We start from the raw sequence: 18,768 nt of genomic DNA, 5'->3' as shown, positions 1-18,768 counted from the left end.
GAAGACTTGTCAGACAAGAGGGGAGGTGAGCTTCATCAGCTTGTCATAAACTGAAGACCCAGGTAATGAATTAATCATTTCTGAATCTTATAGCATTGTATTTTTGTATTGTTTGTAGTGGGATCAACGTTTGCATAAGTAGTAGAAATGAACGAAATGACTCGAAAAAAGATTTGTTCATTTTGTTGAACGAGACTCAAAAGTCCGAGTCGGTTAAATGATCCGAACTTCCCATCACTACCATGTGTCAGAACAGGACATCCCACCTTTAAATGGTGCTTGATAGTGACTTTCACACCTTACTGAACTGTTATTTGGTACTTTCTCGAAATTTCTAATTGGTTGTAATCATTTAAAGAAAAATTTACTAAACATAGGGCTTAAGAAAACTTTCCATTGCCCGAGGGCAACGCTGTGCTGTAGAGGGTTAAAGTATTTAATGTAGTATTTACTCTACAGTTTGTAGAGTTGGTTTTTATTTATTTATTTTTTTAAGAAGTGTATTATGCTCACCAAGGATGCATTTATTTGATCATAAATACAGTTAAAACAAAAATATTGTGAAATATTGTTGCATATTTAAATTAACGGTTTTCTATTTCAATATATTTTAAAACATATTGCAAAGCTGAATTTTAAGCAGCCATTACTCCAGTTTTAAGTATCACATTGATCCTTCAGAAATGATGATTAGCTGCTCAATAAACATTTATTATTACTATCAATGTAGAAAACTATTGTGCTGCTTAATATGTTTGTGGATTTTTTTTCTCAATCAAATACTGAATAAAAGAATAAAAAGTTGGAAAAAATGGAAATCTTTTGTACCATTATAAATGTCTTTTTTGTCACTTTGGATCAATTTAATGTCTCCTTGCAGAATAAGTGTTAATTTCTTTAAAAAAATCTTACTCGTGCCAAACCTTTAAAATTTATCTAACAAATTTATGCTAAATGGGAAATATTCAGCTGGAAAAACAGTTTCTGCTCACCTCTCCTGAATGGAGTCTGTCTTCTCTTGGATCTTGTCTGCATAGGTGTTGCCATCAGATACAAGTCTCCGTCCAGACTCGACCACACCATTGATCTTTTCTTCACTGGCCTCCATTGTAGTAAGGAAATCCTCATGTTTCTTGATGGCCTCCACAGCCCCTTGCAGGCTGGAGGGCATCTCTGTGTGTGACAGAACATATTCCTGTGGGCAAAGAGAAATATGAATGGTTTATTAGCTCTCATTAAGGTTTCACCACAATCAGGAGTCCTTATTTGCAGAATATTCAACTAAAATGGTGTCCTTCCCAAAAAGGTAGAAAGATATGGAATGTACATTATTTAGTTGTATAACACCAAGAAAAGTACAAGCAGTAATGAATATACACACCTGGCTATTGAGGAAGCCCTCCGCCTGTTTTGCATCTCGTAGCAAGGTTTGGAAATCGAAGGCCTGGGCAAGGACACAGTGGCGGCTCTCCCACATTCTCCTCAACTCATGCCAGCCGGTGTCCAGCGCTTGCAGTCGCTGGGCTAAGAACATGTACTGGGCATCAGTCTGTCCCTGAGTTACCTAAACACAAATAATAACAAATGGAGTCAAAGATAAATTGGTTTAAGTATCTTTTTTCAGGTTTTTTGTCAAATTTTAGTAAAATATACACTGCTGGTCAGTAAGATTTTTTTTTTTTTTTTGAAAGAAAGTTATTTTAAATAGTAAAAATATTTCACAATATTAATGTTTTACTATATTTTTGATCAAAAAAATAAAGCCTTGGTGAACGTGAGAGACTTCTTTCAAAAACATAAAAAAAAAAAAAATCTCATGCCAAGTAGTGGTAGTGTATATCAATAAAGATTTTTTAAATTTCAAGTTTACACTAACTGACCTCAGCTCCAGTAGCTCTCATCTTCTCATAATCTTCCCTGTAATTATCTACTTCATTCTTTATGGCCTCATGCTGTCCCAACAGACGCTCTGCTTCGGCGAGAGAGGTGGGCGTGTCCTCGGATGCCACGGTGGTCTGTGTACGAGACAGCCAGGCCTGGAAGTCATCGAGATCTCTGAGGAAGCCCTGAAGCTTTGAGGCTTCGCCCAAAGACTCCTCACGCCGCTTCATGGTGGCTCGAAGCTCCTCCCACACCTCTTGGATTTCAGCCAGTCGACCCTTGATCTCCTCCTCCTGCTCAGGATGCTCAGATGCCAACTTCTCGGCCTCAGAACGCAGGTCATCCAACTTACCCTGTGGAAGACAAAGGGAAGAGAACAAGTAAGAAAAAGTATAAAAGCTACAGTTTCTTTATGGTTGTATTAGCCATAATGATGTGTTTTTTGTTTGTTTTTACCTGTATAGCCTCCAGGTCTCGCTCCATACCGGTGAGCTTGCGCTGCAAGGCCATGACTCCAGCCAGGTCATTTCCAAGGCTCTGCGTGGACTCAATGACCTTGGTCTTCTCCTTCATCCAGCTCTTGATCTCATTACACTCTAGATGATAGTTCTGGATATTCAGTGCCGATTCTAGAGCTTGTTTACGCTGGTTGGCCAGACTCTGGAAATCAGACCACCTTCAGAGAAGAATGAGAAATGAGAAGCGTGAGGCCATTTCTGATTATCTGATTATCTAACTTTATGAACTTTTTCTGTGTGTATGTCTGTGTTAAGTTGGTTCTGTGTGCTGTTAATCTCTCCTTTGTTATAGTTTTGTCTGTGTAAGACCATGCGTGATAACTCTGGGTGTGGTCAGTCTGCTCTTTGTGTTGTTGACTGTACCTGTTATTGAGTTGGTTTTGTGTCTGGTCAATCTGCTCTTTGTTGCGGTTGTCTGATCCAAGCAGCTGTTGGGCCACTTGATTGACATCAGAAATACGAGCGCCCAGTGTGTTCATCTCTGGCTCCAGTGTTTCAAACCTTCAGTCAAAACAAAACAAGCCATATAACACCAACACATCAATAAGTTTAATAATGAAAACTTGCACAAGCATTATTGTATCTGTTCTAACCTCTGCTGGACCACCTCCAGGTCCTCTAGTTTGGTGGGAATCTCCATGTTGTGCAGCCACTGTTCTTTTTCTCCAACCCACAGCTGGCATGCATTAGCTTCACTAAACATGCGATACAACGCAAGTGCTCCATCTAAAGCCTGTCGCCATGACGACGACAAACCCTCCAACTCTTCATAGCGCTGCTCTATCGCTGGGAGACGCCCCTCCACCTGCTCAAGAACAAGAGAGTCTTTTAAATAAATAATATGGGTAACATACACTACCATTCACTACCGATTTGGTGCTCAAGAAACATTAATATTAATATTAATGTTGAAAAAAGTTGTGCTGCTTAATATGTAGTGGAAACCATTTCTCTGATAGAAAGTTCAAAAGAACATAATTTATTTGAAATACAAATCTTTTGTAACATTATAAATGTATTTAATGTAATTTGATCAACTAAATGCATTCGTGCTGAATAAAAGTAGTAATTTCTTAGGAAAAACCTTGGTCACACTTTAGTTTAGGGTCCAATTCTCACTATTAACTACGACTTTTGTCTCAAACTCCTAATTACTGCATATTAATATTAAGTAAAGTAGTTGTTAATTTTAGGTATTGGGTAGGATTAAGGGATGTAGAATATGGTCATGCAGAATACGGCATTAATATGTGCTTTATAAGTACTCATCAAGAGCCAATATTCATGTAATATGCATGCTAATAAGCAACTAGTTACTAGTGAGAATTGGACCCTAAACTAAAGTGTTACCAAAACTTTAAATGACCCCAAACTTTTGAACTTTTGAATGTATTAATAGGAGTGTCAATCGATTATAATATATAAATCATGGTGAATATTGGTTATTAATTGTAGTTAATGCATAATTTCTTTCTAATGTGTGTGTGTGTTGTGTGTACCTGAGAGGACTGTGCATACGCTGCAGGCAGGGTTGAGGCCTGTTCATGTAGTGAGTCGATGAGTGATCGGTGACTTTGAATCTCTTCTTCCACCTCTCTCTGCTTTCTGGCAAGAGTCTGTGTAGAAAACTCATCATGGCCCAGTTCTTGACTAGACACCTACAAACAGAACAAACAGAATAACAAAAGATTTAGTCTGACGACTAAACTCAGCAGCAAAGCTACACCATGATGAATTTCTTTGAAATAGAACTGGACAAAATAGACATTTGTAATTCAGTCACAGCAAACAGTCAGTTAAACATATGTGTGTTTGTTTTACCTGTCTTAGTGTCTCCATTATCCAAGCTTCCATGTCGTTGGCGTCTGTCTGGAACTGATGGAAAGCTACGGACTCTTTCAGCCTCTGCTCACGCAACTGTGAAGCCTGTGGAAAGAGAGTGTGTGAAATGTGGAATAAGATTGTGATGCCGTGTAAAGACAGACATTCCACTTTAAAGTTTGAGCTATTCTCTGGTTCTGTACCTCCTCCAGATGAGACCACTGTGCTTTCACATCCTTGATCCGCTCTGTCACCTCAGGTGCTCCAATGTGGCCTTCCCTCACCAGGGCTTCTCCACCAGCAATGCTATTCCCCAGAGGGCCGTACCGGGCTGCCATCTCATCCCTGAAGGCCTCATGTTTAGACAGGAAGTGAAGGGCGGAGCTCAGGTCCTTTCCATTATCTCCTCCGGACAGGATCTGCTCCTGCTCTCGAATCCAGGCAGCCTCCTCTCCCAGCTCCCACAGGAACTGCCACAGTCTGCGCGAGTCATCCAGTCGAGCTCGTCGATCTGCTGCCAATTGGCCCAATTCTCCATATGCTCGGCCCAGCAGGTCCACCTTCTCTTCAACAAGCGCAGGGTCACACGGCTTATAATCTAAAAAGAGAGGAGAACCAACTGTGTTTTAATTTTGAGCTCAAGACCACCACATGTTTATTTACGTGTGGGGTGTATCCTCACTCTGTTCATTTGAAGTAAATCTCTTTGCAGCAGCCTGCACAGCTCTGACTCTCTCAGCCTGTGCGGATATATCAGCTTCCACTAGTGTGTGTTTCTGTAGCAAGTCCTCCACATCATGAAGGTGTTTTCCACTGTCCTGGGATTGTAGGCGACTCTAAACACACATAAACAAAAACACAAAGGACTGATCTAAAAGACATTACAACATACGAGGGGGCTGCAAGGGAGTTCTAGAAAGTGGAAAAAGTTTAGGTGGAAAAAAAAAAGCAATTAAAGAAATAAAATTATTATTAATATTATTATTATTATCATCAATAATAATAATAATAATAATAATTTTTCTATTTTTTCACATTATAAATTGGTAAAATAATAATAAAAATATAAGAATATTAATAATAATAAAGAATTATCAAATGTAACAGTTACATTTTTACAGTTGCATTCTGTTTTCTAAACAATGGTAGGATATCATGAGTTGAGGAGTTATTGTAAAATAATTTGGGATTAACCTCAATAGCAAGTATATATATTTTGCAAATATTTACAAAAATGTATTTTTCACAGTATAAATCTGTCTTTATACATAAAATTAGATATCTTTATATTTTATGGAGGAGGTCTCTCGCGAGAGAATCATCGTTCATTGTGGTCAGAATTATTGGAACCCTTGGTAAATATGATTATAAATAAGATCAAAGATGACTGTAAAAATAAAAAATATCTGCATTGTTTATCCTTTTGATCATTCATTCATAAAATTAGCAAAAAACTAACCTTTCATTGAAGAAAGGGGGGTGGGGGGGCACAATTATTGGCACCCCTAGAATTTTTTATGAGTAGAATATCTCTGAAGTATATTCCCATTCATATTTACTTTTTTTTTTAGCACACCAGGGTGATGAACATGAAATTGTCCAACCATGACAGGAGTATAAACATGAGGAAACACAAAGGCCAAATTCCCATAATCATTCATCACAATGGGCAAAACCAAAGAATATAGTTCTGATGTGCAGCAAAAAATTGTTGAGCTTCACAAAATAGAAAGTGGCTGTAAGAAAATAGCAAAAGTGTTTAAAATCCCCATTTCCACTATCAGGGCAATAATTAAGAAGTTCCAATCAACTAAAGCGCCAAATCAACTAATGTTACAAATCTGCCTGGAAGAGGACATGTCTAAATCATCCTAATGCGTGGTGAGTAGGAAAATTTGAGTGGACAAAGACTCTCCAAGGATCACAGCTGGAGAATTGCAGAGATTAGTTGAGTCTCAGAAAGCCTAAAAAAATATGATCAAACAGCACCTACATCCCCACAAGTTGTTCGGGAGGGTTTCAAGAAAAATCCTCTGCTCTCATCCAGAAACAATCTCCAGCATATTCAGTTGTCAGACACGACTGGAACTTCATACGGGACTGACATCTATGGTCAGATGAAACAAAAAAAAAAAAAAAGGCCTTTTTGGCAGCAAAGCCACCAGATGGGTTTGGTGCACACATGGATAAAAAGTACCACATGTCCACGGTTATATATACTTCTGGATCTTTAATGTTGTGGGCCTATTTTTCTGCTGGAGGTCCTGGACATCTTGTTCAGATATATGGTATCATGGATTCTATAAAATACCAACAGATAAAAAATCAAAACCTGAATGCTTCTGTTAGAAATCTAACAATGGGCCATGGTTGGATCTTCCATCAGGACAATGATCCAAAACAAACATCAAAACCAACACAAAAATGTGTCACAAAATGAAGCTTCTCCCATGGCCATCCTAGTTCTCTGACCTGAACCCTAAAGAAAATGAGTGAAGAAGATCTGAAGGATCTGGAGAGACTCTGCATGAAGGAATGATCTCTGATCTCTTGTCAGGTGTTCTCCAAACTCATCAGGCATTATAGGAGAAAACTCAGAGCTGTTTTCTTGGCAAAAGGAGGTTGCAAAAAGTATTGAATAAAAGGGTAATTGTGGCCAATGTGTTTTGGAGAAAAACATTTATTTCATAATGTGATTTTTCCCCCACTTTCAATTAATTTCCTTCAATGAAAGGTTAGATTTTTGCTAATTTTATGAATTAAAGATCAAAAGGATAAACAATGCAGATTTATTTTTACAGTCATCTTTGATCATATTTACCAAGGGTGCCAATAATTCTGACCACCACTGTATGTTGGGGTCCATGACATCAAATAATAAAAAAATTGAAGTACTCAAAAACAAACATTCTTTTTTTTAATGTAGAAGCGGAAAATAATGGAGAATGTTGGTCTGAATGAGTCCATACCTTCATCTCTTCCATCCAGTCCATGATGTAGCTCATCTCCTGTAGGAGGCGCTGCAGGTCTCTGTGTGCCATCAGCCTCTCTCGCCGTGCCGCAAGTAGTTCCTTCAGATACTCCCACAGTCTGAGCACATTATCCCTCCGTGCCAGAATGCGCCGCACTTCATGATATCTCTCCGCTTCCAGTTCTCGAGCAACAGCTTCTACAGCTGCTACACGCTCACCGTATGCCTGGATGTCGGTCTCGATGGCCTCATGTTTGCGAGTGGCTGCCTCCACAGCGCCCAGGTCAATACCAAAATTGTCCTAAAGTTGGAGACAATGTTTTATATTAGTCATCATCTCGCATTAAACCATAAATATTTTCGTCTAAGTGTCTACTTCACCTGTGACACTAGCCGCTGGTTTTCGCTGAGCCAGGTTTCTCTCATGGCTGCTTTGCGGTCAAAACGTGCAGCCAACATCTCCAGCTTCTCCTGACGAATCAGCTCGTTTCTCAGTGCCAACTCTCTCTCGTGTTCTGCTTTCTCCAGCCTCTCCCATGCCTTCTCAGACAAACAGCAAACACATCCGGCCATGAGCATCACTCAAAACTTAAGCTAGAGTTGTGTAGATTCACATATACAACAGGATTTTATGTGTATTTACCTTGTTGATGTCAGAGATGAGTTTTCCCTCTCTTGGCATGTAGACTTTCTGATTGTTTGCTCTCATTTTACTCTGAATGGTGAAGAGCAAAACTTCCAAATTTCCCTTTTCAGTGAACCTGTCAAAACGCATACAAGAATAAAGGGATGCATCTAGAATGTATTCTAGGTATCAAATGTTTTAAGTCAATAAAGTCAATAAAAATCCAGTTTACAGCCCATTTTACTCTTGTAATGTGATTGTGTACAGTATATACACGAGTTAAACAGGATATTCAGTGAGAAAAACTGTTGAATAGAACTTGATTTTATCTATTGGGAATTGATTGGTTGGTGAAAAGTGGGTGTTACATACCAGAATACAGCAAGATTCAAATCTGAGTTTGCTAAAACAATGCCTACACATCTATTTAGCTATTGGTGAACATTATCCAACAGTGCAAACAATTATTTACGTACTATATTTTTTAATTGTTTTCCAGTACAAATATATAAACATTCTTAAATCAAGATATATTTATTGAGAAGTTTTAAAATACTTAAAATATTGTTTTTTGAAAAAATGTATCAAAATAAAATGTATGCTCAAAACAATAAAGAATATCTGATCACCAAAAAATGAAAATTCTGTCATCATTTACTGCAGTGGTTCCAAACTACGTTCCTAATCCAGGCTTAATCTAAGTCCTGTCTGTGAAACCAGGCCATAATATCTTAAATCAATTTGCTTCTTGATTTGAATAGGCTGCACAGCCTAGCTGATATTAGTGGAAAAGTCAAGACGTTTCAAAGTAAGAGCAAGTTAATCAGTTAACTGAAGATTACAAAGAATTTTCTGTTATGAAATAATATGTGCCAATTGATGAGTAAGACCAGGAACGTGCATTACGGCGCTTCAGCTGCGCAGCGTTTCTTTTCAGTTGAGATGCTTTGTTGCTATGATACGGAATATCCGCGGCACTGTTACTTATAACTGATTTTGCAGGAATTTGTTTCAGACTAAAAATGTTGACACAATGTGAAATTACTTGCTATGTATTTTCAGAGACCAGCAATATTAATTTCTCATCCATTTTGTTCCATTTTCTGCTTGTTGTTGTTGTATAGCAAGAATGTTGTGACAGTTGGTCAGTGTTGTATTTGTCCCGCCCCTGTCTGATTGGACGTCTGCCTAAAAAGTGACAGTGATGAGCAGAGCGTTTTACTCAAAGTTGAACACTCTTCAACTCGAGGCAACCAGTAAAAAATGCCAAACTCAGCGCTTGAGCTTGAAAAAGACGCTCAGTGCCTCGTTACGCTCCTGGCGTTTAAAAAACGCGGCGTTCCCATTGAAAACAATTGAAAAAGTACGCTAGCAGCTGGAAAAAACGCTTTGGTGGACACATGGCCTAAAAAAGTTAATAGGGTCAAACTTGACTTCATGCTTTTACTTGATCACTCACTTGGGTGGTTTCTCCACAGTGCGATAGGTATTGAAGGCCTGTAGCTGGTTCTGAACCGCACTGAGCGAGTTAGCGAGTTGACGGTCATTAAGGGTAACAATGGTTTGTTCAATCCACTGCAGCAGCTCTGAGGCCAGAGTCTCATATTTCTCTATCAGCTGATCCGCCTCAATAGCATAGTCCAGCACCTACAGAAACAGTTGAGTAAACCCTTATTCACTTTACAGACTAATGACTTGCACTTACAGAAACAGAAACACTTCAGGAAATGGCTATGTAAACATAAGGGTAGACTGTAATTCTCTCTCGCTCTCCATGTACCTTGCCGATCCTCTTGCCCTCTACAGCGAGTGCCTTCATCTTGCTGAAGTAGTGGTAGTATGTGGCCACATATGTGATGATGGACTTCTCATCAGGCTGATCAACATTCACATCTAGAGAGCAAGAGATATGACAGAAATACATTAGCAAGTTAATAATAAATAATACACACTTTTGCTCATTCTTTTTATTCGGCAGATTGTCTCTTGATTTGGTCTGGACTCCTTCCACCCAAAGGTTCTGTGTGTTCTGAATCTCACCCTCAGGATCCAGTAGCTTGGTAAGACCCAGCTCCTTCTCAGCCACATTAAAGGCATTCTGCAGGTTATAGTGGGCATTAGAGCGCTTAAGATTATCAAAGTCAATCAAGTCTGACCTAAGAATGAGAAAGAAAGAAGAAAATTAGCATGAATGTTTTTTGAGTTGTAAAACTCTTTGCCAAGAGGACATTTCAGTTTGACACTGTAAGAACACTGCAGTACACTTCTCCAACAAAAGAGGGAAGCACTTCAACATTGCAAAGAGGGAGTGAGGGATTTTTCTCTCCTTATTTAGGTCAATTTAATTCAACTTTTCTTTTTTCTGTTATGCTGAATGAAAAAACAAAAAAGCAGAAAGATCAAATCTGGTGGGCGACAGCTGAGAGGAAGAGAGCAAAAATGAGGGGCTGGTGGGACTGATGAGGATGTGAACAGCTAAATATTTTACATGGCCCAATTAGTTTATAATGAAATTATTTCACAGGAAGACGAAAGAGGAATCTCACCTCAAATCATACAATGCAGTACAATATAAAGTAAATACAGCTGGGACCAAAAATCTGAAAAGCACATGCTTCTATTTTCCATGTTTTTTTTAACTTAATAATAAATCAATTTTGAATAAAATTCTATGAGCATAACATAAATGTGAAAAGCTGAATTAAAAAGTTAACATTATTTTATAATGTCTTAGTATGAAAAGAAAGTCTTAATTTGCAGTAACGACAAGGGAGTGAACAGGCTTTTACACAATTTACACATCTCAAAATTTCCAAACTTAGACTAAAATGATTCCTTCAATTTATTATACATGCTTTTACAGAACAAAGTGCCAGAATGGTAGCTGATGCCCCTGCAGGCCTCTCTGTATGTGTGGGAACATGCTGAAGAATGAAGGGCTGTGAGGTGCATGAGCACGTGGAAATTGCAGTCATACCAAAGCTTGTAATGTGTTTGAGAACAAAGGCCGTGTACCAGTGTACTTGTCAGTTTGTGAGCTCGGATCGATACCTGTGTTTGTGCACTATGGCATTGAACGCTAGACCATCTCTCCAGCTGGTGGTGAAGTTGTGGACATTGACATTCGGGTACCTGAAAGGAGAATAGCATTTATTAGTACAGAACATCAACTAGTATTTGTTCAATAGAGCATCAAGAGAACAGAAGCATCATACAGACACAGATTCACTTCATTTCTTTCTCTTCTTCTCTTACCCTGCAGTCTTCATCTGACACCACAGCAGCAGAGCGTCTTTGGCAGATTTCTTCTCCTTGTTGTCCTCCGTCTCAACGCTAATGTCTTGGATCTGTTCAAACAAGTAAGACGTAAACTATTACACATTTTTCTGTGTAAACTACTTATCATTACCTCTTAGTTTAGATTTTAAGTTTTGAGGTTTGGTGAGTTTTTAAATTTTTTTAGACACCAGTCAACGTAGATGAAAATGAAAATTTTTTTTTTTGTTTATGTTCTATAAGTTGTTGTTTAGTTCAATTTTGTATACTCTACTGAGAAGTTAACATAAATAATGTAATCACTACCTGAATTTTTGGGAGTAAATTCAGTTGTAGAATGCATATAAATAACCATGTGTGTACTAAACATGATTCAGCACTCAGAATAGCAGTGACAGTTGTATTTAGCTGCTGTGTGTTCATGGCCTGTAAGTCATTTATCACCAACAAATAAATCAATTACATTTTTGCTTCCAAACAAATCTTTTACTGGTCTTATTCATACAGTACTTTTGAAACGTTTGCAGTCAGCTATTGACCAAAAATACAGTAAAAACAGTAATATTGAGAAATACTATTGCAATTTGAAATTTTATTTGAATACATATTAAAATTATTTCTGTGATGACAAAGCTGACTTTTCAGCATCATTCCTCCAGTCTTCAGTGTCACATGATTATTGATAAATCATTCTAATATGCTGATTTGGTGGTCAAGAAGAATTTCTTATTACTGTCGATGTTATTAAACAGCTGTGCTGTTTAATATTTTTGTGGAACATGTTTGTTTTCAGCATTAATACAATAATAAGTTCAAAAGCAATAATAAGTTCAAAAGAAGAACATAAATTTTAAAATATTTTTGTAATAATATCAAAGTCTTTGAATTAATCAAAAGTAACAGTAATGCATCTTTGCTGAATAAAAGTTTTAAAAAAAAGTCATCTTGTTCCATTCCAGACTATATCTGTGTAATAATTTATAATCTGCTTCAATTCATTCAGCTAAAATGATAATACAAAAATAAAATAAAATCTTTTTAATTGAAATCTCAATCTCACAAACTAATCAGAAGCAGTGATGAAATGTAGAAAGCAGTCTGGATCACTGGGCTTTGATAATTAGCTTGTTTCAATAGAAGGAATTATGAGCTGATTAAAAAAAAAGGACAGGCCAATTAAAAAAGGACAATGAAGTGGCAGACAAAAATATGCTAATTATACTTCATTATGACTAGATGACAGACTGATAAAGCCATTTGAAGGACAAACAAAAAGAACAGACCTGGTTTAAAAGAAGTCAAAAGATCACAATAAATGAGAGATAATCACACACACTGCCCAAAAAATTATTTTTTTGACTCAACATGTCTATGAGTCAAATTATCAGTGACAGGTGAAAGATGCACACCTAAGTCTAGTCAAAGCCACACCATCCTACCTGGAAGCGAAGGATAATAGTCCAGATGAGTCCAAGTGTGAGGCGGTGGTTTCCGTCGACTATGTCGTGAGAACCCATATTCTCCAGATGAACCTTTTGTTCCTTTAGGAACTGCAGAGCCTTGTCAACATTCTCCAGACAATGGATGCGCATACGGCCCTTGGTGGGCTTTGGCTGTGAGAGAGAACAAGAAATTAAATGACAAAAATGAAATCGTATTGATACAGACAGCAATGCAGTTTTCAAAACTGATGAATGTAGGATGAATATAACAAGAAAAATAGGGTAGATGGATGGATGGATTAGTGTTGTCAAAACTACTGACTTTGATACCAAGTCAATACTGAAATTTAAAAAATGTGATGCTTTGAGCGCAGTTAAGCGGATTCGTAAATACCTGATTAGCCATTGTGTTAATGTGCTTAACATATAGTATGACTGTGATTGGCTACAATTATCAACCCACGGGAACGTTTGAAAGCACACGGAAGTGCCTGAATTTGAAAGTTTTTTAAAAGCAGGAGCATTTGAAAGCTGGCATTTATCAGTAGATCGGTCCACTGAGAGACTGCTGCTTTCAACTGTTTGTGTGCATCTCTGTAAGCGTTCGGTGAAGAGCTTCGTTGATGACTATTTACAATATGTTTTTGAAGCATTGATCATTGTAGCCATTGTAGATCATTGTTGATTTATCATTGTAGCCAATCACAGACATATCCGATTAGAGTGTGTACACAATGGCCGCTCAACAGCACTCAAAGCGTCACATTTTTTGAATTTCAGTCGGTACTTTTGATGATGGATGGATTGATGCTGACCAGTTGTTCACTGGAGAGAACCTCCAGCAGTCGTATGAGCATGCGTCCATCGCGGAGGTCAGTGTAGAGGTCACCAATTCTGCAGGTCACACGGCCTAGGTGAGAGTTCACCCATTTAGTGAACGTCTTTTTCTGTACTGCCTCTCTCTCATCTGGAAGAGAGAAAAACAGAGGTTTGGAGGTCAAACAACACAAACCTGTAACATTCACTCAGGTACACTAAAGTCCCTACACAAACACACAACAATTTGGACACAGATGAACATTCATAAACCACAAAGATTGCAAATGCATCTTTATTATCCCCAAAATACACATAATGCAAAAAACATTAGGTCCCTAATTTAAAGGCAGAAAAACAAGACTCCATAAATTTTACTGCACCAGGCCATGTCAGGACCTGTATTTTACAACTGTGCATAAAATGAACATTCACGAAAGACGTGCAGAGACCGAGGACTGACTGTAACTCTAAACTCTATTAAAGCAACTCAATTACTGCAGCACACTGACAGCCTGACTGATGGCTGCCCACATTAATCAGAGCAGACCTCACTCACAGCCAGACAATTATGTGACGGAAGGGGCAGGACTCAACAGCACAGAGCACTGTTACAAGACAAAGCTTTCTATTTTTTTTGTTTGTCTGCCTATAATAATTTGAATCAAAACAATGACACACAAAGACAGATGGAAAGAGACCAGAAGCTGGAATGCTTGATATGACTACAGACTGATAAGTGTCTACTAAGAGTGCAGTATTAACGTCACAGGAACTTGTGTGAAAGCATATGGGGCTGGTCAGTAAGAGGCTCAACCCACTGCTGTCATCTGAATGACCTTTACAGAGGAACAACAAGCTGTTTATCACAAACACTACTACAACTACATGCTCTCCCTCACTACCACCTATATTCAGAAAGACAGAGCAAGACCTGCATGTTGTGTCATATGCGCTAATACAACAAGATAATTCCCTTAACAAGTTTAAATGAAGCATGGTAATTTAATTGCTGATAAGAAAAATGTCATGAGCACAAAACGCCTCAGTCATTAAACAAACATGCTCCCCCATAAACACAGAAAACAAGCACACAAAATAATACAAGAGCACAATAGCAGTGAGAGGCAACACAAGGTCAGCCTCAGAGCCATCTGGTCACAGATCGTCTCTCTCTCTCTCTCACACACACACACACACACACACACACACACACACACACACACACACACAGAAACACACATACGGTCTTCCATCAGGGCTGAGCTTGTTATTTCACAGGGAATTGGATAATACAGTAACACTCAGAAACACCTGTACATGTACAACTGAAAACCACAGTGATTGACTACTGTGCTGCTAAAAAAGGTAGTTGAATAGTAAAGGACATAAGATCTGAGAAGCCAGCGTGGGTGTCTTTAGAGGCCTGATCATGGTTAGAAACCCATTACAGAACAAAACACACTTCATAGATGGTAAAACCTTAAAGGCTGTCTCTCATCCCTGATTTAATTCTCATCTGTCTTTTTATTTTTACCCTCTCTTTCTTTCTCAAAATTTCATCAATGAAACTCTCTTTTCTATAGTTTCTTTCAGAAATTGCTTCTATCTCTAACAGTGAGGCAATCACATACACACAGAGCCAACATATCTGATAAGATGAGCTTCCTTTCACACACAAACACATATTAAAAGCTATGACTATGAAGCCATATAATTGTGAACAGATAAAGTAAGTTCAAAATAAACAGGCTTTTAAAAATACAGGATACATTTTGTTGTTGAAATCAAAGGCTATGCGTTGAATTAAACTCTGTGGTATTTTTTTTGATAGATCTGTTGGTCACAGCCAGGCAAATAGACAGATGCCAACATGGACATGATGTGTGACATACCCTCATCCTCAACTACAACCATGAACAAAACACAACCCAGACTATTACATAAAGGTTACATTTGGTACGGATTTGGGTTGCTCCTTGATTTTCAGTCCTGAAGCAAAACCAACAGGATTTGTATTTTCATGGGTTTAAATAAAAGATTTTGTTGTAAGATGCAATAAAAACAACTTTGTGCATCAAAACCACTCCTCTCCTGGTAAAAATGAACTTGACAGAGACTTGTTGGTCTCTGAGTAACCTGTAATTTATTTAAGCCATGAAATGAACTTCATTCCATAAAATAATGAACTAAAAGCATTTCGAAAGTATCCAGCATGTTTTATAATTACCAAAAAATCAAACATAGTTCAAATGTGTTGGTTTTGACGGATATTTTTATGCATGAATTACACATTCTGATTCTGACATTCCTGATTTGAATATTTTCAATAACTTTCTATTCTTGACTGATCCTTTTTTTCTTTTTTCATAATTTAGGCAACAGATGAACTGTTAAATTAGTAATCTTGAGATGAGTCCCTGTAGTCGTCCAAATTGACTCTCATATGCTGATGAAATGTATATTATAAACTTGACAGATGATTTTTATAAAATGTTGTTTGATCACTATCTTCTCAGTTGTTTAAAACATTAAGGCAATTAAGTTTGATAAAAATGTTTAATTTTACAATAAATAAATAATGTTTACATGATTTATTACATTTAATTACCAGCAGATAAAGCCACAGTCAGATGATTTCCAAAGAATTTAAAATAGAGAACAGGGCTTGGTCCACTGATACGATCAAGCTCTTGCCTAAAAACTCCACACACCAGCTGAGGAAACCTGTTCTGCTGGTCACCAGCAATGAGAGGAGGGACGATGCTTTCAAGCACATGAATACGCACATATGCACATAATGACAGAAAACGCTACGCTTTACTGGTTTAGTTGCAGAGACCTGAACTAGCCTGACTTTGATTACACGCCTAGATAATTTTACCCTCTGGCCAGTTTGTTGCAATGTCTTCTATTACTATGAAAAAACATTAAGCTCATATTGCAGCATATTTGGAGTTTTTCTTGTTAGGAATCGCTGGCCTCTCATAAGTGAATGAAAAACACATTATACACCTGGATATAGTGAGCAGTATTTGATAATGATGTTTTATTTACATATATGAAAATGTATTCAAATGTGAAAAATTTGTGCAATCAAATATTTGAATGGAATTTCGGGATATAACTGTCAGTAGTAACTCACACACCCACACACTACATGAGGTGTTCAAGGGCATTGTGCTTTGAGAGTATAAATATTTAGCTTTGACCAAATAAAAGGAATTTGTGTGTTGACCAAACAGGCCCAAAATTGCAGTGAGTGGTCAGTGTGTGTGTGTGTGTGTGTGTTATCAGAGTTGTGGAGTTCTGGTTCTTCAGCCTTGATCTGTTTAGAAATGAGGAGACCTTGAGCATTCCACCCAGAGGAGGAGGAGGAGGAGGAGGAGGAGACGACACACACACACACACACACACAGACACACACAAAGCAGAAGGGAGTCCGAGGACTCTGACCTGCTTTACAATGCAAATAGGAATGAGAAGGTACAGCAGTCATTTGACCATTAAGATGGATGGTCAATATGAAGAGATAATCAGCATATACCTGCCTGCTATTCAAAACGATTTACACACACCCATCTGTCTGCTGCCCCCTTCCACACTGATAGTTCTCATAGTTACTGCATACACATATGACCTACATTGCACAATGAACAAGGAAGAGGTAATGAGATGTGATCTGACAGTGCGTGGATATTTTCAATACACTGCAACCTTCTGGGATGAACTGTTTTCACTACTACTTTTCTTAGAAGTTTCTCAGTCCACAAGGTTTTGAAGAGGCTTTCGGGACTGTCTCAGAGTTCAGGGTCATGCGTGACTGATGATCTGTGAGAATCATCTGGAGCAGCTCAGTCATTGATGATCAGCATTTCACTTCATGTTTCCTTAAGTCCCGATTGAGACCTTTTAATCTTTTTCAGACTTTAAGGGACAGCTGATATATAAAGAAGTGGCACTTCACATTAAAAAGGTTGTTGACTCGAGATACTAGGTAAAGATTTTTTCATATTATATTGGTTTAAAACAGGGAAATATTGTTTTAAGGTGTTTTCAGTGTAAATGTTTCTTGTAAATGTCAACAGCTGATCTTCACTGCTGACTAATCCATCAATTACAGATTAACCTGAAAACACACACACACACACACGACGAGGATCTCTAAAGCTGCATCTTCATGAGCTTCCAGTTGGGGGGGCACAAATGAGCTGATTGGCAGACAGGAAACCCATTGACCAATAGAGTCACTCCACACAAGCTTTGCATATATCTACCAAGCCTTTAGAAGAGACACACAGAGTCAAGAAAAGGGCGTTTACAACACCCACAAAGAGATCTAATGAGAGCCAAAAATAATTTGTTGTAAGAGAGATGTATAAGCATGTGTGTGAATGTGAATGATATCTGTGTGAGTTTACACGTGATCATTACCACTACATCTCGACACATACCGTATATTGTGGTGTCCGTTTCTGGTCTGAACCACAGTAAACAGCTTTTAACCAGATAACAGAACACACACTCACAATATCACTTGTGTACATACAACACAGCTCAGTTCTCATTATTGCATTGATGTCACTGGTGCTGATGACAATCTCAGGCAAATCTTTCTAACAGAAGAACGTCACATGAATCTGTACTTGGATTTCATCACTAACAAACACAAAGAGCTCATATTCATTAACTTGCATGGCATAATTCCCAGTATAGGGAAAGAGTTACCATAGAAACATAAAGGTCACTTCAATATAAAAAACAAAAGTCTATGCACATTAACAGTGTCCTTTGAAGGTTAATGTCTAGCTAGTTATCAATTATGTACATGAGAAGGAGTGATTGAGAGAGAGAAAGCGCACAAGAGAGAATGTTAATAACTACTGTTGCTCAAACATCATCTCAATATTGAGACATTAAGTGAATCATGGAACACAGTGAAGTGATGAAAGGACAAAATACATTTCTGAAGGCTGCATGCATATACACTAAATTTTTGGAGGATGTGAAAATCAAACAGAACTTCCTGATAACAAAGTCTGTATTCATATAAACAAACATATGCACATACAGGGCTCGACGCTAAGGTTTTTTTTTTCTACTGGCCCATTTGGACCAGGGGTTCAAATTTTTACTTGTCCTACAAAATTTTCACTGGCCACATGCAGACGAAAAAGTAATTTAAAAAAATTAATTATAATTATGATCAAATTATGAGCAATAGCACAAACAAATACAATAGAGCAAACATACAAATGTAATAGTGCTTTTCATGTTTTTCAGTTGTTTTTTAGGTAAAACAACACTGTTACACTCTGCAGGCATTTGTTATATGTAATTTACATAAGTTGATTGTTTATATTATGTATATAATATTATGTATTTTATCTGTGTTGTTCTATAAAACCATATTATTAC

The 18,768-nt window shown here is 37.8% G+C and overlaps 1 protein-coding gene and 1 long non-coding RNA gene across 4 annotated transcripts in view; one reads left to right on the top strand and one right to left on the bottom strand.

Moving 5' to 3' along the window:
- The window catches only part of sptbn2 (spectrin, beta, non-erythrocytic 2), a 54,439-nt gene that overhangs the window by 15,809 nt on the left and 19,862 nt on the right, over nt 1-18,768 (bottom strand). For all 3 annotated transcript variants that reach the window (XM_067405557.1, XM_067405554.1, XM_067405556.1), the window contains 20 exons: nt 13,350-13,501; nt 12,532-12,705; nt 11,072-11,163; nt 10,868-10,948; nt 9,857-9,972; nt 9,597-9,709; nt 9,276-9,463; nt 7,835-7,952; nt 7,573-7,731; nt 7,190-7,492; nt 4,903-5,056; nt 4,424-4,818; nt 4,221-4,325; nt 3,899-4,057; nt 2,993-3,204; nt 2,763-2,900; nt 2,338-2,557; nt 1,881-2,234; nt 1,382-1,564; nt 993-1,195 (listed from right to left, as the gene is read on the bottom strand). In XM_067405557.1, coding sequence (XP_067261658.1) covers nt 993-1,195; nt 1,382-1,564; nt 1,881-2,234; nt 2,338-2,557; nt 2,763-2,900; nt 2,993-3,204; nt 3,899-4,057; nt 4,221-4,325; nt 4,424-4,818; nt 4,903-5,056; nt 7,190-7,492; nt 7,573-7,731; nt 7,835-7,952; nt 9,276-9,463; nt 9,597-9,709; nt 9,857-9,972; nt 10,868-10,948; nt 11,072-11,163; nt 12,532-12,705; nt 13,350-13,501 — 3,619 coding nt within the window. The remainder of the gene's footprint in view (nt 1-992; nt 1,196-1,381; nt 1,565-1,880; nt 2,235-2,337; nt 2,558-2,762; nt 2,901-2,992; nt 3,205-3,898; nt 4,058-4,220; nt 4,326-4,423; nt 4,819-4,902; nt 5,057-7,189; nt 7,493-7,572; nt 7,732-7,834; nt 7,953-9,275; nt 9,464-9,596; nt 9,710-9,856; nt 9,973-10,867; nt 10,949-11,071; nt 11,164-12,531; nt 12,706-13,349; nt 13,502-18,768) is intronic.
- On the top strand, nt 10,883-15,945 carry LOC137033579 (uncharacterized). The gene is made up of 3 exons (XR_010896853.1): nt 10,883-10,944; nt 11,079-11,175; nt 15,185-15,945. It is a non-coding gene; the product is annotated as an uncharacterized lncRNA (long non-coding RNA).

This window comes from Chanodichthys erythropterus, chromosome 13, assembly GCF_024489055.1.
Source record: "Chanodichthys erythropterus isolate Z2021 chromosome 13, ASM2448905v1, whole genome shotgun sequence".
Lineage (NCBI taxonomy): Eukaryota > Metazoa > Chordata > Actinopteri > Cypriniformes > Xenocyprididae > Chanodichthys > Chanodichthys erythropterus.
Note: the sequence above shows the minus strand (reverse complement) of the source record. Positions and strands in the feature narration are given on the sequence as shown.